General features: G+C 40.1%; 1 protein-coding gene across 8 annotated transcripts in view; it reads left to right on the top strand.

Annotated features, from left to right (window-relative positions):
- Positions 1–20,486, top strand: part of GSAP (gamma-secretase activating protein) — an 85,122-nt gene that overhangs the window by 52,690 nt on the left and 11,946 nt on the right. For 5 of the 8 annotated variants that reach the window (XR_011231747.1, XM_069461336.1, XM_069461340.1 and 2 more), the window contains 6 exons: positions 1,004–1,057; positions 9,528–9,656; positions 10,482–10,540; positions 11,268–11,299; positions 13,608–13,669; positions 17,574–17,669. Coding sequence is in view for 7 of the 8 variants with exons in the window: in XM_069461336.1 (XP_069317437.1) it covers positions 1,004–1,057; positions 9,528–9,656; positions 10,482–10,540; positions 11,268–11,299; positions 13,608–13,669; positions 17,574–17,669 (432 nt within the window). In the remaining variant the exon portion in view is untranslated. The remainder of the gene's footprint in view (positions 1–1,003; positions 1,058–9,527; positions 9,657–10,481; positions 10,541–11,267; positions 11,300–13,607; positions 13,670–17,573; positions 17,670–20,486) is intronic. The other 3 variants (XM_069461338.1, XM_069461337.1, XM_069461342.1) reach the window with 2 other exon arrangements.

Below are 20,486 nucleotides of genomic sequence, written 5' to 3' on the forward strand. Positions count from 1 at the left end.
ATTTTAATGCTTTTTAAGTGTATCTTCTGTTGCTGAGTAATCCTGAATGAAGCACATAATAGATTCCTGCACAGGCTTTCTACTGTCACAGTGCAGAACTCAGTTTCTTGAATGTTCTGAAAAAATTATTTCTCTATCGCTGCAATGCCCCTTTTCACAAGAATATTATATATCCGTTAAATCTATGCCATTTAAATTCTAAACAAATGCCAATTTTTATTTCAATGTAACATTTCCTTAATTATTTTCTCATATGCCATCTATTTTCTTAAGGAAATGAAAGCTGAATTGACCAGATAAGAGGCTAATTACATAATTAACATAGGGACACACTTTTCAAAATAACTGAATAAAGGGCAATTTTGAAAGTTTTTCTTTTTGTTAAATTTCTATTTTAATGCTTATTGGTTAACACCGAGTGTTATCATTTGGACTTCCTGATGTGAATTGCTCACCTTTCAGATTCATCGTGATGATAGCGCCACAGAAGCTCTTTATCGGGAGCTCTGATTTATGAAATTAAGGTGGACAGAAAATTTTTCCACTCAAGTCATGGAAGAATCCAATTGTTCTTGGTTACTTCTAGTGAGCCAGTGACCATCTATAAGACATTTAAGTGAAAGGAGGAGGAAGGAGTATAAATGACAGAACAGTTCGCCTTTATCATTACATTTGGTACAAATACAATTTGCCTAATTTTGTCCTAAACAGAAATGTATAAAAAAATAAACTATTTGCTCTCTGTTTCTTCATAGTCTTTTCCTTTCCTTTAGAGACCCTGCCAACTATTCTGATTGTGACTTTTTAAAGAATATTTCCCTTCCCGAGAAGAGATAGGCTATGTTCCCTGTTATTTATATACTCCAAGGTTTATTTAAAGTAGAGATTAGCAAACTGGAAGCTGCCCTCAGCTTCTGTCTGCACAGAAACACTTCCTGAAAGCTTGAGCTGGTGGCAGTTGATACATTGAACAGTTGTGTATATATATTTTTCCCCACTGCAGGAAATTCCTGGAATAACCCTTGTGACAGAAGACATCGAGTTGCCCCTTATGAAGGTAAGTCCCTTACAACAAGCAGCTAAAGCATAGACACGTGACTAAAGCTCTGCTGCCCCGAGTATCATGGTGGTTCCAGAAGGGATTGCAAATGGGCAGGGCAGGGTAGGGGCTGGAGGGGTTGGGCTGGTTCTCTGGGGATTCCTTCCTAAGTGGGTGAGTGCTCAGAATATGATGTTATGGAGATTTTTGGGCATGCTCTTTGAAGAGGACAGTTTCCTGAAGATAGGAGAGAATTGCGGCGCTCAACCTAAACTGCATGGAACTAGCACTTGCCACTGTGCCTCAAACCAGTCCATGCTGGAGGAGTTCTTATAAATTATCTTTGGAGAGCCTGGTAGCTGTTTTTACCTCATTTGCATTGTCACTAACTCAAAACGTGCTGTGTGCATGCGCGTGCTCATCTGTGCATGTGCGCGCGTGCGCGTGTGCACACAAACACACACACACACACACACACACACACGCATACACAGAATTTTCCATCTTAAAACCATTAAGTAACCTGGGCTGGGATTATCTAATTTCCTCTGGTTCTAAGAACAGCTTTTCTGTTTCTCAAGCATGATCTATATTGGCTCACCATGTGGTCTCAGTCAAGCTCTGAACATTAAGCTGTAGCTATTAGTGTCTTTCTGCAATCTGGTGGTTTCAGAAGCGTTCCAGAGGACAATAGGGAGAATGGGGGGTGGGGGGTGAGTAGAAAAGAATATGCATGTAGTTAAAAACTGGGGAGTGTTTTAGCACAGCTTCCGTGAAGCTGCTTTGTTGCTTTTGGCTTTGCCTCCCGGTAATTATAGCTTAGTGTGGACTGGAAAATGTCAGCGTCTGGCAGCAGGCGGCGCAGTGTGCTGCTGCCTTTTATTTATTAGATACATTGCATTCTTTGGGATCCATGAAGGATTGGCCAGCCCTGGGCAGCTGGGGGGAGGCCATGGTGTTTGAGATCACAGTGATGGACCAGGGCAAGAGAGGGCAGATTGGGGCTGGCTTTAGTGGTTCTAGGTTTTGATCCTAAGAAGAATCCCTAAAGACAGACGGATGGGCTGTGTTTCTAGCCAGAAGCATGTGACTGCTATGAAGCCCTACTAATGTAGGAAGATGAAGGGAAAAGAAAGGTTTTATTAATAGTTTAAAAGGCGTATTAAGAGATTTTACCCTTTAATTTCATTGTTTCTGCCTTTACCAGTAGTCCTATCAAACCCATGTTTTTAATGGACAAGCAACAATCTAATGAAAAAAAATTCTGAAAGAACTGTCACCCACAATTCTGCAGTTGGCTGTGTATTTTCCACTATTTCCCCTTGGTCTTTGTCATAGGTATGCATATTTTACCTAGTAAATTGTGATCTAGAGGTATTTGATAAATATTACAAATTATATGTGTTTCTCATGTTGCTACATAAACTCCATAGGATTCCACAGGGTTGCTGTGTCTTAATTCACTTAATCATTCTGTTTTGGGACAGTCTCTAACCGCCATTTAAAAAAATTTGCTGTTAAAAATGATGTTGCAGTGAATATTTTTATACACGCAGTTTTCCTTTTGATTTGTTCCCCTAAGGCTAAGTGCCCAGGAGTATCACTGGGTGAAAGACTATGACAATTTTTATAGCTTTTAATTTTATTGCTAAATTGATATTCAACATAAGCTGTGATAATTTACACTGTTACAAAGGATTTGTGAGTTGATCAGTTTTACTATAACCTTATTGACACTGTGTATTTTCATTTAAAAAAATTAGTATAAAAGAGTGATGGGAAGGTCCTCTTGAGCTTTTTACCCATTGGCTTAATCTAAGAATATGATTTGGCTTTGCTTAGGTACAAACTAGCTTACTTTTGCACTCTGTTTTCTGTGTGTGTGTGTGTGTCTGTGTGTGTAAAATGATGTGTGTTATGTCTTCCATGTTTTCTTCTCCTTTGACATTCACTCCATCTTTCCCCTCACTTTTTTCTCTTCTTCTCACATCTTAGCATTTGGCTTTGCAGTTGTTTCCCGTTAACCATTCCCACGCATGCATAGGAGCTCTTTGGCAGCTCCACATGTGTTCATATGCTAGCAGTTACCTAGGACAAGTTTGAAGCATTGCAGATCTCTTTGACCCTCTCCACACAGACATGATCCATCAGGGAAGGCAGAGTATACTGCTGAGACTGGCCTTGAGCTCGAGAGAAGATGGTACTGGATTTGGTTTGACCTGCTGCCCCCACCCCCACCCCAGTTGCTCAGCATGGGAGACCCTGATCAGCACCCTCTGGTTCACAGCACACCTGGCCCTGAGAGCGCTCATTTGTTTCCCCATCTCTGCTTGCACAGTGCCACTCACTGTAAGCTGCTACCTTTGCCTTTAACCTACTTCTTCTACCCCAGGCCCCAGCTTAATTACACCACGATGGACCTGATTGCAGTGGCATATCCCACCCTCTGCTGCTCCATCCCTAGTCCCAGTTATGGGACTGTTCTTGTCATGCTTCCCTGGTAGGAGTTGGCTCTGGACACTCAAGACTTGAATTGTAAATTCCCTTAAAGAAGTGTGCTTGCTACCATACTCTTTCCTTGAGGCCGAGGGATCCCTCTTTAGTCTGACCACACTTCCATTCTCCTTGGTAGATGAGTGCTGTGGTAAGGAATCAAGGGAGGGAAGGGGAAAAGGAAACTATATATGCTCTTTCCTCCCATGCTCTCTGCAAAATTAGCATGAAGTGGAGCACTTTGTGAGTATTTAATATACACAATGGTCTGAATGTTTGTATCCCTCTGAAATGCCTATGTTGAAGTCCTAACTGCCAAGGTGATGGTTTTAAGTGGTAGAAGCTTTGGTGATTGAGATTAGGGCCGTTATAGAAGAGATCCCAGAGAGCTAGCTCACCCCTTCCACCACATGGGGGAGGTTATAGTGAAAACACGGCTGTCTGGGAAGCTGGCCCTCCTCAGACAGCAGATCTGCCCACACCTTGATTTGGGACATCCCAGTCTGAAGAACTGTGAGAAAAAATTTTCTGTTTATAAGCCACCCGGTTTATGGCTGGAATGGACTATGACATATATGAACACATTAGGGTGCATAAACCAGTTGAATTAGAAAATTGTTCCCTGAAAGACAAAAGACTTCCTCACTTTATAAATGGTTCCTGAAAGAATTTATGAGAAGTGTATTGAAATAAAGTCCTTGCCTTAAAAGGAATATCATCAAGAGTGACCTTCCCAAGAATGATTTTATCCCTTTGTAAACTATGGGTTGCTCTACGGAAGTGGTGACTTTCATTAAAGGTTAAAATTGCCCTTGATTTTTATAAGAAGAAGAGATACCATTAAAACTATCCAACCACAGGAAGCATGTAAGGATTTTTTTTAAAAAAGGAAACAGGCTGGGTATGGTGGCTCATGCCTGTAATCCTAGCACTTTGGGAGGCCGAGGTAGAGGATTGCTTGAGGCCAGGAGTTGACCAGCCTGAGTAACACATCGAGACCCTGTTTCTACAAAAAAATAGAAAAAAAATTAGCCAGGCATTGTGGCACGCACCTCTAGTCCCAGCTACTCGGGAGGCTGAGGCAGAGGATGGCTTGAGCCCAGGAGTTGGAGACTGCAGTGAGCTGTGGTGACGCCACTGCACTCCAGCCAGGGCAACAGAGTGAGACACCCTGTCTTACACACACACAAAATAGAAACATAACTTAAATATAAAGATAAAAGAATGGACAATGGAGAAATGGGGTATTCCTACCAAAGTCTTTTTAAAGTTAGATATCTTTAGTGTATTTAATCACTTGTTTAGAGATTATTAACTACCTTGGAAGGCCAGAAAGAATTAAAGCTCCTTCCTACTTATAGCCACTCACATGTGAGGGTGTTAGTGCAGAAGTCTTTCAGTGGCCTAATGCCGCTGAGCAACTGGGAAAAGTATAGTTGACACCTAGGTTGTTCTCCATTTAGAGACTGTCTGTATGCTTCTTAAAAAGTGTTCTTAAAAAAGTATTGTTTTAATTGGGCAGAGCATAGTTCATTGCTTAGTGAAGCACAAAAGACACTTTTTTTCCTTGGCTCCCACAATCACTTAAATAAAAGGTTTGTTAGAGATCTGAAGTATAAGCACAATTACAATATGACTTATAACTTTTAAAAATTAGAATTGTTGCTTTGACCAAGATATAACATCTCTGGAAGTGTCAGTTGGATGTGTGGGAAATATTGATTTTTCCCAGTTTAGTTTGTACATTTTTTGTGGGACAATCATTAATAGTTATAGTGAGTTCAATTAATATCGGAAACCATAATGTTATGATTCCACAAAACAGCATTACTTATTATAAACAGACTGTGAGGCTGGTGAATTCATGCTTGTCATTTCTGTAGAGATGAGGTATCTTCAGTCTGCTTCCTAGATGATGAAATTTAGGAACAGACTCAGGACCCAAGGATTCCTGTTTTTGTTCCCCTCCCACCAGCCACTAGGCTGTTCTGCTCTTACTCATAGTTGTGGTCAAAGACATAATGTTTAATTCTTAAGGTTGAGAGGAAGGGAATATCTTAGCAGTAGCTTTCTCAGGGCATTTGCTGATTTTTGAGATGGAATAGTTTAGAGCTATATTTGTTGATTTCATTAAAAAAAAAATCCAGTCCATTAAAAATGGCTAATAGAATTACCTAGCTGGGCAAAGAAGGGGAAACTTTTGCCAGATATTGAGGAAGGAGGAGAAGGTCCATTTATATTCAGGAGACTTTGAACTTGCAGCATTCATTTCCCTCAGTGGGCAGCATTAGGACTTCTTGTCACTTGTCCTGTGTGTGGATGTTCCTGTTTGGAGCATCTTAGTTTAGTACGGTGCCTTGCTAGCTTTATGTACGAGTAGACATTTTCTATTGTATTCTGTCTATGATGGAGGAGGTGGGTCGCTGTGTTTCTGGGGGCTGTAAGTAAAAGCTGATACTGAGATGGGATCCACTGAAGAGCCGGACGGGATTGATACAGTACTTTACCTCTTGCTGGTTGAGTCCTGGCCCACAGAATACATTGTTCTCTCTGAATTGGCCTCCTCTCCTGTACGAAGATGCTGGTTAATCAGCAGAAGTAGGACCAAAGCCAGAAGGCCTTTTAGAAATGAAAGGCAGATGTTTTCTTCTGGCAGTAACTTGCAGATGAGCCAGTACCACAGGGATTTTTTTGGTTTGTTTTTGGATCCATTGGCAATCTAAATCATAAATGGGAAACAGTCCCTTGGTGTAACCCGTTGATCCTTTTGTGTTCAATTAATAGTTGTGATGGGCTGTATTTGGCAATTATTTCATATTTTCCTAAGAGACAGAATGAGATTGTTTCTGAAGAATAGACTTGGAATAATTTTCCTTCTTTCAAAATCAAAATTTAAAACTCTCCTTCGTGCAGGAAAATGTTCCTGGGTCATTCCTTGAGGATTTGGTTACTTCTAACACCAGAGTCTCCCAGAAGTAGTTAATTCATGGGTGTTTTTCTTAAAAGCATTTTTATGAATTATTTTCTTAAAGCATTATGAGCTCTTTTCAAGTAGCTGGTGATGTGCTTCTTGGGCCGCTGTGGCCTTCACAGTGGTGCTGGTGTTCCTGGTGCGTACAGCACTCGGCATTCACCTGGCTGGCTAAGTGCTGGTTGACTGCTAGAGCGGTTGTCTGTGCTGCCAGGCTCATACTTGAGCCTGGGTGGTGAGATGCTGTGCCTTGGCTGTTAGGATGTGATTGTTCAAATGCCTACTCTCCCCTCCCCTCCATGCTGGGTTACAACATCTAACATGGTATGTTGGAGCTACTTTTATTCTCTGGGTTAATGAGCATACTGCTGTTAACTTGGCATTTAGGATTCCTCAAAGATTGGCTCTAAGCTCATTTTTAACCATGTCTCCTGTTTTTAAACCATGCCATCACAAGTCTTCAGACAGCTGGTTCATTATCAGCCTCTAAGCTGGAGGTATAGGTAGAGTAACTCGCTTGAGGGTGGGAGGGTGACTGGGATTACTCGGATGTGCTCAAGCAGTGTTCTCAGTCATGGCTGAACATTGGAATCCCCTGGGGAACCTGTGAAACTCATGAGGCTCAGGTCACACCCCAAACCAATTAACTTGCTTGGGGGTGGGACGCAAGTGGTTCTAACGGCAGTCAACGAGGCTGGGAGCCACACACGAGAGGCTGCTATCTTCACCACAGAAAATGAAGTGCTGTTGTCTGTTTGCCTCTGATCTAAACCCACAGCCCGTGTCCTGGTCTCTCAGTCTTTGCTCACATCCCAGGGGGCCCACCTGGACTGTCCTCTCCTTATCCTTCACTTACTCAAATCCACTTCCATCCCCCGTTCCAGGCTTCCAAATAGACCTTCCAATTTACAGTGCTCTCTGTGAATTTTCATAACTTAAAAAAACTGCATCAATTATTTAGTTGATACCATATAGTGACATATACATTTAATTGTTTTCTTCTGGTACTCTCTTAAATATTATAGATGTTATTATAATAAGCCAGTGGCCTCCCTGAAAGACATATAAATTCATGTGAAAATATTTTTGGGACTTTTGCCTAACAATGTTTCTTACTTAAATATAGATTTTTCCTTTTGTTTTAAATTTAGATCCTTTTCCTTCTAACTCTGTGGTTTTAAACTATTTTAGGCTATGGATTTCTTTGAAAATCTGATGCAAGACCATCTCCCCAGAAAAGTGCTTATACAAACACAGGCTCCCTGTTCCATGCAGTCAGAGGGTGCTCCAGCCCCTCTACAGCCTGTCCGTAGACCTGTGGAGGGCTCCGTTTATCTGTTTATTCTTGGCTGACACATGGATATGCTAATTAGTCTGATCATTCCACAATGTATACATGTATCAAAACATCATGTTGTAACCCATCGATACATACATTTATTTGTCAATTAAAAATAAAACTAAAAAGGAACACTCGTCCCCAAAAGGTATTGAGGAAAGGGATTTTTAAATGGAGTGAGAAGGAAGTATGATGTGTGGGGTCTTCTAACGTCAGGACGGGGGCTTGAGGGGATGAGGCCAGAAGACAGGTAGAGGGCACCTAAGTTTCTCCCCTCCAGTGTGCTGTCCTGGGCAAGGTCTGGGTGAACTGCATCATGATGGCACTCCTGTGGCAAAGCAGGCAGCGTTAATAGCTTAATTGGCCACTAGATGTCCCCACAACACCAATTCATTTTCTGGCTTTTGGCAATGGTGTGCCGGAACCAGGATTAAGACAGCAGAAAGTGTAGTGACTTCTGGTCAGGGACCTAATGCTGCCAAATGTCTGCAGGATTTGTCTTATGTTTTTGTTGTTGTTGTTGTTTCCCCAATACAAAGGAGGGTGGATAAAGGTACATTCATCATAAATAAATGGAAAGGGAAAGAAAGGTGAGTGAGGTAGGTCAAGTGAGCAGCGAGACCTGGCTCCAGTGTTTGTTTTTATCTCCCTTGGAAGGGGGACTTTCTTGGAAAGAGTTTTTTCTGTCTCTGGCAGAAGGGATGTTGGCTGGATGGGCATTTCAGGCTTCGAAAACAGCAAGTGTTAATATCATGTAATTCACTTTACTGATACTCCAAAATCCATCTCAAACCAATTGTGACTGTCCTTTGACTAAAAATGTGAATGATGTGCTATTATTCAACATTAGAGCATTTGTCTTTATTGCTGTGTATTTTGTTTTCTTATTTCCTTGCAATCCAGCCAGGTCTGTCACCATAGCAGGCAATAGCTCACTTTGTTTTATAGCCACACATTGCACGCCTGGCCCCAGTCAAATCTTTTATAAATGCACATATTTTGGCAAGAAAGTATGTATCATAAACCTGTCTTCATTGACTTAAAAACTATTTGTGTCAGTGTATCCTTCAACATTAAATGTATTAACATTGTATTTTTTTAAAATTGAATTTTAAATTTAAAAATGAATACAGTGGATACATTCTTGCTTCAGGGTAGTACAATTATATCAATAAATCAAAGACTAGATAGAATGCCAACAAATTCTGTTTTGGAGTATTGACAACTGAATGTAAAATTAGTTCATCTTTTTTTGATAGGTTTTGAAAAATATCTTTGGAATTAAATAAGCTTAGCAGGAAAGTAAACCAAATCCACTTGCTCCAAATGTTATGAACATTCTCTGAGTGAGCATGGCACTGTTGATACAACCTAAGTCATAAAAATGGGTCCCTAGGGAGGAAATGACTTGATGTGTTTAATATAGACTTCCCTGCTAAGCCTTAACTGGGGAAGTTCTATGGGTTTTAGGAAATGAACAGCAGTTCTGTGTTATAAAAAGAGGACAGAAAATGAAGTGGGAAGGCAAGACTCTTCCCGTTGGGATGAGAATGCCATTCTTCATGGGAAATACTCAGAAATGCTGCCACGTGAGAGCTGGGGAAATAAGACTTGCGTGATACTTGCTGGGTAGTTTGGACACAGGGCCTGCTGCTTAAGGTTGCTCGTGTTTTTGTCTCCTACAGGTGCACAGCTTTAAGGGCTACTGGGAAAAACTGAACTCCAACCTAGAATATGTTAAGTACACCAAGCCACACTTACACTATAACAACAGCGTGGTCAGGAGAGAATGGCACAACCTGATCTCTGAAGAGGTACGTGTGGTTCAGTGAGAACAAAGCAAGGAGCCAGAGGGTGCTGGATTAGGCATAGGGGATGCCTTTAAACCGTGAGGCTCGCTGACGTCTGCAGGACCCTTCCCCATGGCTGGGCACTTCGACATTGTCATTTGTAGACAGGTGCTCCTATGATCTCTGTCCTCCTGAGGAGGAAACCGAAACTCAGGGAGGTTAAAGGATGCTCAGCTCATTCAGAGTAGAAGTACAATTAACATTCATGGCTTGGGTGTGTTCTCAGGTTACTTTTATAGTTAAAAATTGATTTACTAAATAAAAAAAGCTAGGTGTTCCCAAATTAGTGGTTGCTAGGGGGGTTGGGGTAGTTGGGGGGAGGAGAGTGGATGTGACTATGTGGGCGTGGCACAAGGAGATCTTTGGGGTGATGGAATAGTTCTGTATCTTGACTGTGGTGGTACATGAATCTGCATATGTCATGAAATGACATAGAACTACACACACATTGTGCCAATATCACTTTCCTGATTTTGATTGTATTATAGTCATCTGAGATATAAGCACTGGGGGAGATGGGGTGAAGGGTACGTGAGATCTCTGTAGAATTGTCACATATAGTTGAGTGTTGCATACAACATAGTTGACTTGTAACTTCCTATGGAGCTGTAATTGTTTCAGATAAAATGTTTCTTAAAAATTTTTTAAAAAATCTAGGTGTTCTGATTAACTGGAAAGTGTATTTCTTCTTTCTGAAGTTCTTACCTATATTGCATTATGTCCTTGATGTGAAAAAAGTCATTCACAAAACCTTCACTTTCCATACTCCTGACATGTTCTCACTCCTAGGAAACAGGAAAAAGAAGGTCCACTGCATATGTGAGGAATATTCTTGATGATGCAATAAAGTAAGTAAAATTAAAGGTTATTGTATTTGTAAGATAGTTAACTTTTACAGTTATCTTGTTGGCAGTCTTTCACGGAAGTAGCTTGCTTTTGTTGGATATCCTCAGCAAAATGATACTGTCAGCTTCATGAATGCAGGCACGTGGGCCCTATTCTGGAGTTTGGTGCTGGAAATTCTAGAGGGAAAAGCTTATATGATAAACCTCAAAGACTTGCAACCTGGGGATGGATGATTTATAATGTATAAGTGATAAAGAAAGTTCTTTATTAAGTGAGCTCCTTAGGGGGAAGGACAGACAGTAGGTTGAATTTTTTTTTTTTTTTTTTTTTTTTTTTTTTTTTTTTTTTTTGTATTAGTGGGCTGGTAAGCTTGCTCTTATTTTGAAAGCATATTTTCTGGATAGATGAGTCATCTCAGAGTGCTGAAAGTATAGGCCCCATTCCAACCTCTGTTCTGTTTTCTGTCCCCATTATTCCCAATAACTGAGAGCTGCAATTGTTCTAAATTATTGCTGTTGTTGGCACTAAAGGGTTTTGAAATTTTATAATTGCCTAATGTGGTTTTTGCTACATTGACTAAAGTTTTTGAGGTTTTCAGCAGCCTGAGAACAGTTTGTGCGGTGGTTTTATGGGTTTTCAAAGGAGAATATCTTTGTATATGGTGTTGTGGCTTTAATTTTTTAAAAATAAATGCTTTCTGTGTGACTAACATGGCTAATTTCTTTGCAGGGTGATTTCTAACCTAGAAGCGAGGAATTTGGGTAAGAAAAGACCTGTGACGGAGCTTTCTGGATTTCAGTCAGTGTGTCCTGTGTAGCACTGTTCATCCTACCAGTGCGGGCGGGCAGGAAAACCACTTCCAGTAGTGCGAAGGAGGCAGCACCCTTTAGCCCCTTCCCGTTAGAGTGGCCACACTGCTCTGTCCGTGTCTGTCCGGGCACTAGGACCTTCAGGGACAGCTGCTGAATGTGCTTTTGCTTAAAGGAGCCCTTGGGTGTTTGTCCTCTGGTTTTCATTATTTCTTATCACATAGTTGATCTAACTAACGTCCCTCTGGCTGTACCCACAGGAATCACTTTGGCAATTCCTTGGCTTGGTGCCGCTTTCTCTCCAGCTGTCTGACCATACAGGGTCTTTGACTTATGCACCCTTCATTTTGGTTAAAACTTGGGCACACACTGGGCTAGGTCCTAGGGGTACAAAGAATGAGGAGCCTTCAGGCAAACAGTGTGACTCTTTGGGAAGTGCTATGGGCTCAGGAGCCAGACAAAACTGGTCTTAAATTCCAACGCTGCCATGTGCTCTTGGGCAAGTCATTTACCCATTTCGTGCATCGTCCTCCTGAGGGCTAGGTAAGGAGAAAATGAGAGTAAGTGGGTCAAAGTGGTAGCACCCAGCACAGTGCTCAGGGCATGTGGGTACTTGAGGTGGCTGCTTTATCACTGGTGTGTGAGGGAGAAATGCTAACACATCGTTTCTAAACCAAGCCACAGGTACTAGGTAACCCCTGGGTGCTAGGTCAGGGGTGGGGTTGGTTGAAGGCCGCAGGGAGGTTGGAAGAGGCTTCCCAGGTTGGAAAAGTCTTCCCATAAGGGTGACATCTGAATTAAGTCTTTACAAAGAAGGGGGACGTAGGTGAAATGGGGGAGGGGAATGCTGAGGACATTCCAGTGCAAGCATTTTCATAGTTGTCACAGGAACATTTTTATACCTCATAAAGCTCAGCCTTCACTCAATGTGCTGGTGTTGTAGATTCCACTCCTATTTCATGGGCTTGGATGTTTTAGGTATATGTTGGGTGACCCTAACGGAAATTATTTCACGCTGTGCTCACAGCCCGGTGAACTGTGATGGTGACCTTGTGTCCGGCTCAGGCTGACAGAGCCTGGGCTCACCGAATAGCTGGGCAGTGTGGGGGGCACCTGCCTCTGCCGGTGTCACCAGGCCGTCCATGCCTGAAGCCTGGGCTCTGCCCTGCCAGACAGGTGTGTGACTGTGTGTGATTCAGGGTCCCCGTCCTTGCATTGCCCGGGGTCTGTCGTGCTCTCGCCTCCTGCCTTGCTTAGAGCTCCTGCTCCGTGTGTGCGTCAGGACTGTTTGCAGCCTGTTACTGGTCGTTCTCTCTTGATGCACTTCAGAAAACTCTTCCTCTTCCTTGCACGTGCTTCGCTTTGTTAATTTCCCATGAAGAACGCAGTCAGTGCCTGAAACGGGACATTCTGTGAAATTCAGGGCTGTTGGGCTCGCATTTTGAATTGTTCTATTCATGAGGGTTGTATAGGATCCAGGTAGGATGCATCCCTGGGGGTCAAGAGGTACCTGTGCCCTCCAGAAGCAGTTGTTGGCCCACTGAGCAGGGCAGTTCTGCCCTCTTGCCTGGTGCTGGGCCTCAGGTTTTAGGAGAGGGAAAACAGCACGAGGGGGTGGGGTCCGAGGAGCGTCAGGGCAGATCTTCCAGGAGCTGTTTGCCTGCCCCTCTGGTCTTGCTAGTGCAGTGCAAATCATGGTGGAGAAAGTGCCATTTGATTTAACCTTACATATCACCTTTCCATCTTGTTCTAGCCACTTCTTCAGTCTGATAACTTGTGCCAATTAGTATTATTTGCCACAGAAATTGATTGGTCCCCTCAGCTCAATTACTCCCAAAGTCACTGAATTACAGGGGTCACATAATCCTTCCACTGAGCCCTATCCCTCGGTTTATGGTCCCCTTAGGGTTAAGAGAGGGCTCACTTCCCTCAGTCACCAGTGGAGCAGAGGTTCTCAGTGGTGAGTTTTAGTGTTGAAGAAAAATCAAAGCTAGAGCCTATTGGTGTTGGGGAATGTGTTCCTTGTTTTCCTCCTTTCTTGGTCTTTCCCTCTGTCTGACAGAGTTTCTGTGTACCACCTGAGTCACAGGGTCAGCTGTCACCCCCAGGGCACCCCAGCTAATGAAAGGTCTTCGTCCTACCTGGGAAGTGTTGTGTCTTCCCAATGAAACAGAGAAGGGAAACCCAGACTGATTCTTCTTCCTTCTAACCCTTTTCCTGAAAACTATCAGAGTTTGACGGTTGCTCTGTTTAATTTCAGAGCCAAGATTAACGCCCCTCTTGCAGGAGGAAGATAACCACCAGAGGCTGCTGATGGGGCTGGTGAGTGGTTTGTGGGCTCCTTAGGTGACAGCAAACAATGGGCCCCACGAAAGGGAAGAGGGCTACATTGCACTTCCTGTTATGATTTTATTCTTCATTCATTCTTTCAACAAATAGCTGTTGCCAGTCACTGTAGACCCTGTGTGTGCAACACATATATGATTTCTGCCCTCTAGGAATACACCATTGAGTATGGGAACCACACATTTATCAGTCACATCAATAAACATATAGTTACAAACCATGATAAGAAATGTATAGTGGTGAGAATTTTAAAAAGGAAAGAGCAATGTCTTTGTGGCATTTGTATTTGGGGTTTAAAATACAACAGAATAAAGAATCACATTTCTCAAGGAGTCCTATTGCTAGGATCACCAAAGAACCATAAAGCAAAATAAATTAACAGAATTGGAAATCCAAAATATTTTATATATTTTTAATACTGTATGGAGTTAAGAATGGAACAATCTATTACCTTAGATATGGCAAGTTTAAAAATATTAGAGAAATATATATAAATCTTTATTTATACCCTTAAAACTTCTAGTTAAATAGTTTTCTTTGCAAATAGAAATTACCAAACTTGATCCAAGAAGAAAAAGAAACGCTAAAAGCACAATAACCATAAAATAATTTGAAAAAATGTTAAAGATTTTATCCAAAGAAGGTCCCAAGTTATTTAATGAATTCTTTGAAACTTAAGGGCCAGATCAGTCCCATGCTGTGTAAGGTATTTTTTGAAATAAGATAGAAAGCTTCTCAATCACTTAAAGCCATCATAACCTTAAAACCAAAATGTGACAATGATCACTTTTTTTCTATGAACATAGATATCACAAGCCTAATTAAAATACTTTAAGTGGTCTCTTGAAAATACAACATGGCCAAATTGGATTCTTTCCAGGAAGGGTTAATATTAATGTTAGGAAATATATTAATGTAATTCATCATATTACAAGGGCAAAGAAAAAAAAAAGATAATCTCTGTAGGTGCTAAAAGATGATAAAACTCAAATTTCACTCTCAGAATATGCTAACTCAGTAAGACAAAGAATAGTCTAATACTGATAGTCAACCTCTTTTCTAATGGACTGCTGGAGACATTCCTGTTAAAATCAGAAGTTAAGGATTTTTTCTATTTTCATCATAATTTTTTGTTCTAAAAATTATAGCCAATACAATAAGAAACCAAAGTAAAAAAAAAAAAAAGGATACTATGATTGTCTTATGCAACAAACAAAATAATCAACTGGGAAAATGGAAAATAATAAAGAGCAAGACAGTAAGCTAGTGATTTCCATACAAGTATTTTCTTTTTTAAATTAGGATTAACCAGTTAGAAAAGATAATGAAAAACAGTATTCCATTTCCAATCCTTAGTGTCTAGGTTTAATAAAATTACAACCAAAAAGCCAATGAAATTTCTCTTACAATTGACTAAGTAATTCACTTGGCAAAGAGGAGTACAACTGGTATCACCAGATATCTGAACGTGTGACTGATCTGCAATAATAGAAACAATCGGTGTATATACAAAAATAGTCAATAGACTCTAGTTTAAATTAGAATCTTTAGTGTATAATAAATGAGGTATTTAAAATCAACGTGGGAAGGACTTTTTTAAATCTATTGGTCAGTGGTTAACCATTTGGAAAAGAAAATTAGGTTAGATTCCTCCTACCCCAAATACTACCATTTATACCATAAACCAACAGAAATATCAGATAGATTAAGGAGTTTAATATAAAAATTAAACTGTGTGAAAGAATTTAAATAAAATAAGCGGGTAGTTAAATAATATTGAAATAGAAAAGGACTTTAAAATACATTATTGAATATAGATAGGAAAAGATAGATTTGATGGAATGAAACTTAAACAGGCAAATAATAAATCTGGTGGAAAATTGCAACATGTGACAAATGATTAGCATTTAGTGTATAAATTTTACAAATCAATAAGAAAACGATACACTAGGAAGGAAATGGACAAAGGCTCTGACCAATCAATTTTCAAAAGGAAATGGTCAGAACCGCCCACCACCAATGTTCAGCATTGCTGTGATCAAATGACAAATAGCACAAGTGGGTTTTACGTTTTGGTTTTTTTGCCTATCAAATTGGCAAAGATTTAAACATCATACTAGCAAGGGTACAGAGAGTTGAGATAACGTCATGAATTTTCAACCACTTGAAAATTAGTATAACCACAGTGGAAGGCATTTTGACAGTGTCTTGCAAACATTAAATATGTGATCCAATAAATTCCATTTCTAGGAATTTAGTCTGACAAAATAATTGAGGATATGGCAAACAACTTTTGTATGAGGATTTTTTTTTTGTGGTATTATTCACAGTAGTAAAAGAAATATCCCATATGTATAACAAGGGAATAAATAATTCAATTATAGTACTTTTCATGAGATTAAATACTGTGCAGCCGTGAAGACTAGTATGGTAAAGAATTTTTGATGGCATAAGGAAAGTGTTATATGAAAAAACAGATTACAAAATAGTAGAATGCGTATGCACTCCAGAAAAAAAGGAAAAATAACCCCCAAAATGTTAATGTACATGGTAGGATTATGAGTGATTTTAATTTTTTATGGTTATTGTAGAAAAAATATGTTGTACTATTTGTTAAAGAGAAGCAAAATTTAAATTTTTAAAAGCCAAATTAATTAGCAAATGCAGGAGACTGAATTGAAATAAGATATCACCGTGTCTTCCAATTGGACATCAGACTGAGGTGGGGGGTGGGGGAGGGGATGGGGGTATGCCTACACAATGAGTGCATTGCGCACCGTTTGGGGAGTGGTAACACTTGAAGGTGCTGACTCGGGAAAGGGGGGGTGGGGAAAAAAAAATGAAACTATTGTTTTTAACTTGCACTGTTCACTTAATAATTTATCATGAATATTTCCCATATTATTTCATATCATTGTACAAGAAATAATGTATACATTATGAGGACATACTGTATCTAACAAGATATACTGTTAGACTCTTTGATTCTGTAAAATTAAATTGAAAAAAAATAAAAAAAATAAAAAGGAAAATATAACTCATATGAATTAGGAAAAAAAAAAAAAAAAAGATATCACCGTGTCTTGGCCCTGAAGGGCATGGGCTAGGTTTTACTCAGGGTGTTACATATATGAATCTCCTAAAATATTAAATAGAAGATCTGTACATTCATGATGTCTGTTGTGCAATTCTCATGTTTACTGGTGCAGTGATCCAGGCCTCTTGCTGAGCAGAGAGTCTAGGCAAAAAGCGAGAAGGAAGGAGAGAGAAAAGCAAAGGGTGGGGCAGGCTGGGAATGCCAGCCACTGACTGGGGAGGCCCAAAGATGATCAGAATGGAGCAGGCATAGAAACAGACGACTCAGAGGGGCCAGAATGATTATTTCATTACCTTTGCCATGTCAAGGGGCTGTGTCGAGTGTCTCTGGCCATTGTGCAGAGGAAGTTACCGGATGCATTTCCTCTTTACTCCTGCCCACAGCAGCACAGGCATTCCATGCGTAGAGTTGTTCCTGACAATTCCCCAGGGCTCCCGGAGTGGTAGATTTCAATCGTTTGATAGATCCCAAAGCCTTTGACTTCTAAGTCGGTGACTTCCACTGCCTTCTTTGGAGGATTCTTATCAGGGCCTAGAGCCTGACTCTAAGTTGCTCACCAGGCTTCGGATAAATCATAAGTAGTTCCCCTTGAGGAAAATGCTGGGGGCCCCTGATTTATGCTCACCCAGAGAAACATTGAGAGTTATACGTTTCTGTTGGTGGGATCTTCAGATCTAATGTTTTCCATATTGATAAGGAATGTTAATAAATGGATCTAATTCAAACCAGTTGCAGGTGTGAGTGGGTAGGTTGTGACTTATCTAATGCATATCCTGTTTTCAGATGGTGTCTGAGCTACGAGAGCATCTTTTGAGACACCTACAGGGTGTAGAAAAGAAGAAAATTGAACAGATGGTTCTGGACTACGTTTCAAAACTGGTTTGTTTTGCCTTTTATTTTCTCTCTCTCTCTCTCTCTCTCTATATATATATATATAAAATTCTCAGAACACATTTCAGTGACTCCATTTGTGTGTTTTTCTTTCTTTATTTTTTATTTTTTGTTTGTTTTTCAGCTCATTATGGGGGTACAAAAGATCAGAAAGATCAGGCTATATACATTGCCCATGCCTCCCCATCCCCTCGAGTCTGAGCTTCAGTTGTGTCCATTCCCTAGACAGTGCACATCACACTCATCATGTAGGTGTGCACCCCTCCCCTCCCCCCACCCCATCCCCCCCAGTCAGAACTTCAAGCGTGTCCATTCCCCAGGCAGTGCGCATCGCACTCAACAAGTAAGTATACACCCATCCCTTCCACCCAGCCCCGACCTCTGTCTGATACCCACTTGGTGTTATTCCCAAATGTGCACTCAGGGAAACCAGTTTGTTGGTGAGTACATGTGGTGCTTATTTTTCCATTCTTGGGATACTTCACTTAATAGAATGGGTTCCAGCTCTCTCCAGGAGAACCAAAGAGATGCCATATCGCTATTATTTCTAATAGCTGAGTAATATTCCATGGTATACATATACCACATTTTGCTAATCCATTCATGAATTGATGGGCATTTGGGTTGTTTCCACATCTTTGCGATTGTGAATTGTGCTGCTATAAACATTCGGGTGCAGGTGTCTTTTTTATAGAATGACTTTTGTTCCTCTGGGTAGATGCCCAATAATAGGATTGCTGGATTGAATGGTAGGTCTATTTGAATCTGTTTAAGGTATCTCCACATTGCTTTCCACAGGGGCTGCACTAGTTTACAGTCCCACCAACAGTGTATGAGTGTACCTATCTCTCCACACCCACGCCAACATGTATAGTTTTGGGACTTTTTGATAAAGGCCATTCTCACTGGAGTTAAGTGATATCTCATTGTGGTTTTGATTTGCATTTCCTTGATGATTAGAGATGTTGAACACTTTTTCATATGTTTGTTAGCCATTTTTATATCTTTTGAAAAATTTCTATTCATGTCTTTTGCCCACTTTTTGATAGGGTTGTTCGATTTTTTTCTTACTGATTTTCCTGAGTTCTAAATAGATTCTTGTTATCAGTCCTTTATCTGATGTGTAGTATGCGAAAATTTTTTCCCATTCTGTAGGTTGTCTGTTTACTCCCGTTACTGTTTCTTTGGCTGTGCAGAAGCTTTTTAATTTGATCAGGTCCCATTTATTTATTTTTGTTGTTGCTGTAATTGCCTTAGGGGTCGTCTTCATAAATTCTTTGCCTAGGCCAATGTCTGTCTTTCCTATGTTTTCTTCTAGAATTCTAATAGTTTCTGACCTAAGGTTTAAGTCTGTTAACCACCGTGATTTGATTTTTGTGAGGGGTGAGAGCTGTGTGTCCTGTTTTAGTCTTCTACATGTGGATATCCAGTTTTCCCAGCACCATTTATTAAATAAGGAATCTTTTCCCCAGAGTATGTTTTTGTCTGCTTTGTCAAAGATTAGATGGCTATATGAGGATGGTTTTATATTTGGATTTTCTGTTCTGTTCCACTGGTCTGTGTCCCTGCACTTGTGCCAGTACCAGGCTGTTTTAAGAACCGTGGCCTTGTAGTATAGTTTGAAGTCTGGCAAATTAATACCTCCCATTTTGTTTTTGTTGTTTAAGATTGCTTTTGCTAAACGGGGTCTTCTCTGGTTCCATACAAAGCATAAAATTATTTTTTCTATGTCTGTGAAAAAAGATGTTGGTAATTTAATAGGGATTACATTGAATCTGTAGATAACTTTGGGCAGTATAGACATTTTAACAATGTTGATTCTACCGATCCATGAGCATGGTATGGTTTTCCACCTATTTACATGTTCTGCGATTTCCTTCCTCAGTGTTTCATAGTTCTCCCTATAGAGGTCCTTTACCTCCTTAGTTAAATATATTCCTAGGTATTTTATTTTCTTTGTTGCTATTTTGAAGGGTATTGAGTCCTTAATTTGGTTCTCCGTTTGACTGTTATTGGCGTATATGAATGCCTCTGATTTGTTTTCAAATTAGGTTTTTGGAGATCTCTCCTGTTCTTAAACCAGTATATTTGGTGCTATTGACTGAGGAAAGAGACATAGAAACCTTAAACAAAGAGAACTTGATTTTGAAAGTAGCTTATTGCCCTCCTTTCAAACAGTAATTATATACTCATGGAAGCATAGGACAATGAATTTAGTGTGGTTGCCAAATGCTGACATCTCATCTTGGCAACTCTCAGATCCTTATTAAAAAGTAATGATTTCTGTACATGGAGGTTTATGCAGACATGAGAGAACTTGCACTTCAATTCTTAATTAGTTCCAATAGCCCAACTAGGCCAGAGTCTGGCTCAATTGTGTAAGTACAACCACATTAGAGTCTACTGATGAGATTAGCTGTTCATTACCTGGTAGCCAATCATTCAAATTGTATGATCCATATTAATAACACCACTCTGTAAATAAATAGAAGTTATGTGACTAGGTTGCGTTTTAAGGCTGTCTTGAAAAGACATATGCTTCAAAAAGCATATGTTTGGAATCTAGAAATAATGTTTGACACACTTAAAAAAAACAATTGCACAAAGAACATTCCATTATTCCTCCAAGTTTGGGCTAGACCAGTGTGCAGATGAGCCAGTGGATGAACATATATTTTTGCATTAAATTCTGGATGATTACATTTGTTAGATATAACCATCATTTAATCTCTTCATGTTCAACTTTAAAATTCTCTGCCTTTATTGCAGTCATTAGTGTCTTTTTAAAATAACATATTTGAATTT

Source organism: Eulemur rufifrons, chromosome 29 (assembly GCF_041146395.1).
Source record: "Eulemur rufifrons isolate Redbay chromosome 29, OSU_ERuf_1, whole genome shotgun sequence".
In the NCBI taxonomy this organism is placed as follows: domain Eukaryota; kingdom Metazoa; phylum Chordata; class Mammalia; order Primates; family Lemuridae; genus Eulemur; species Eulemur rufifrons.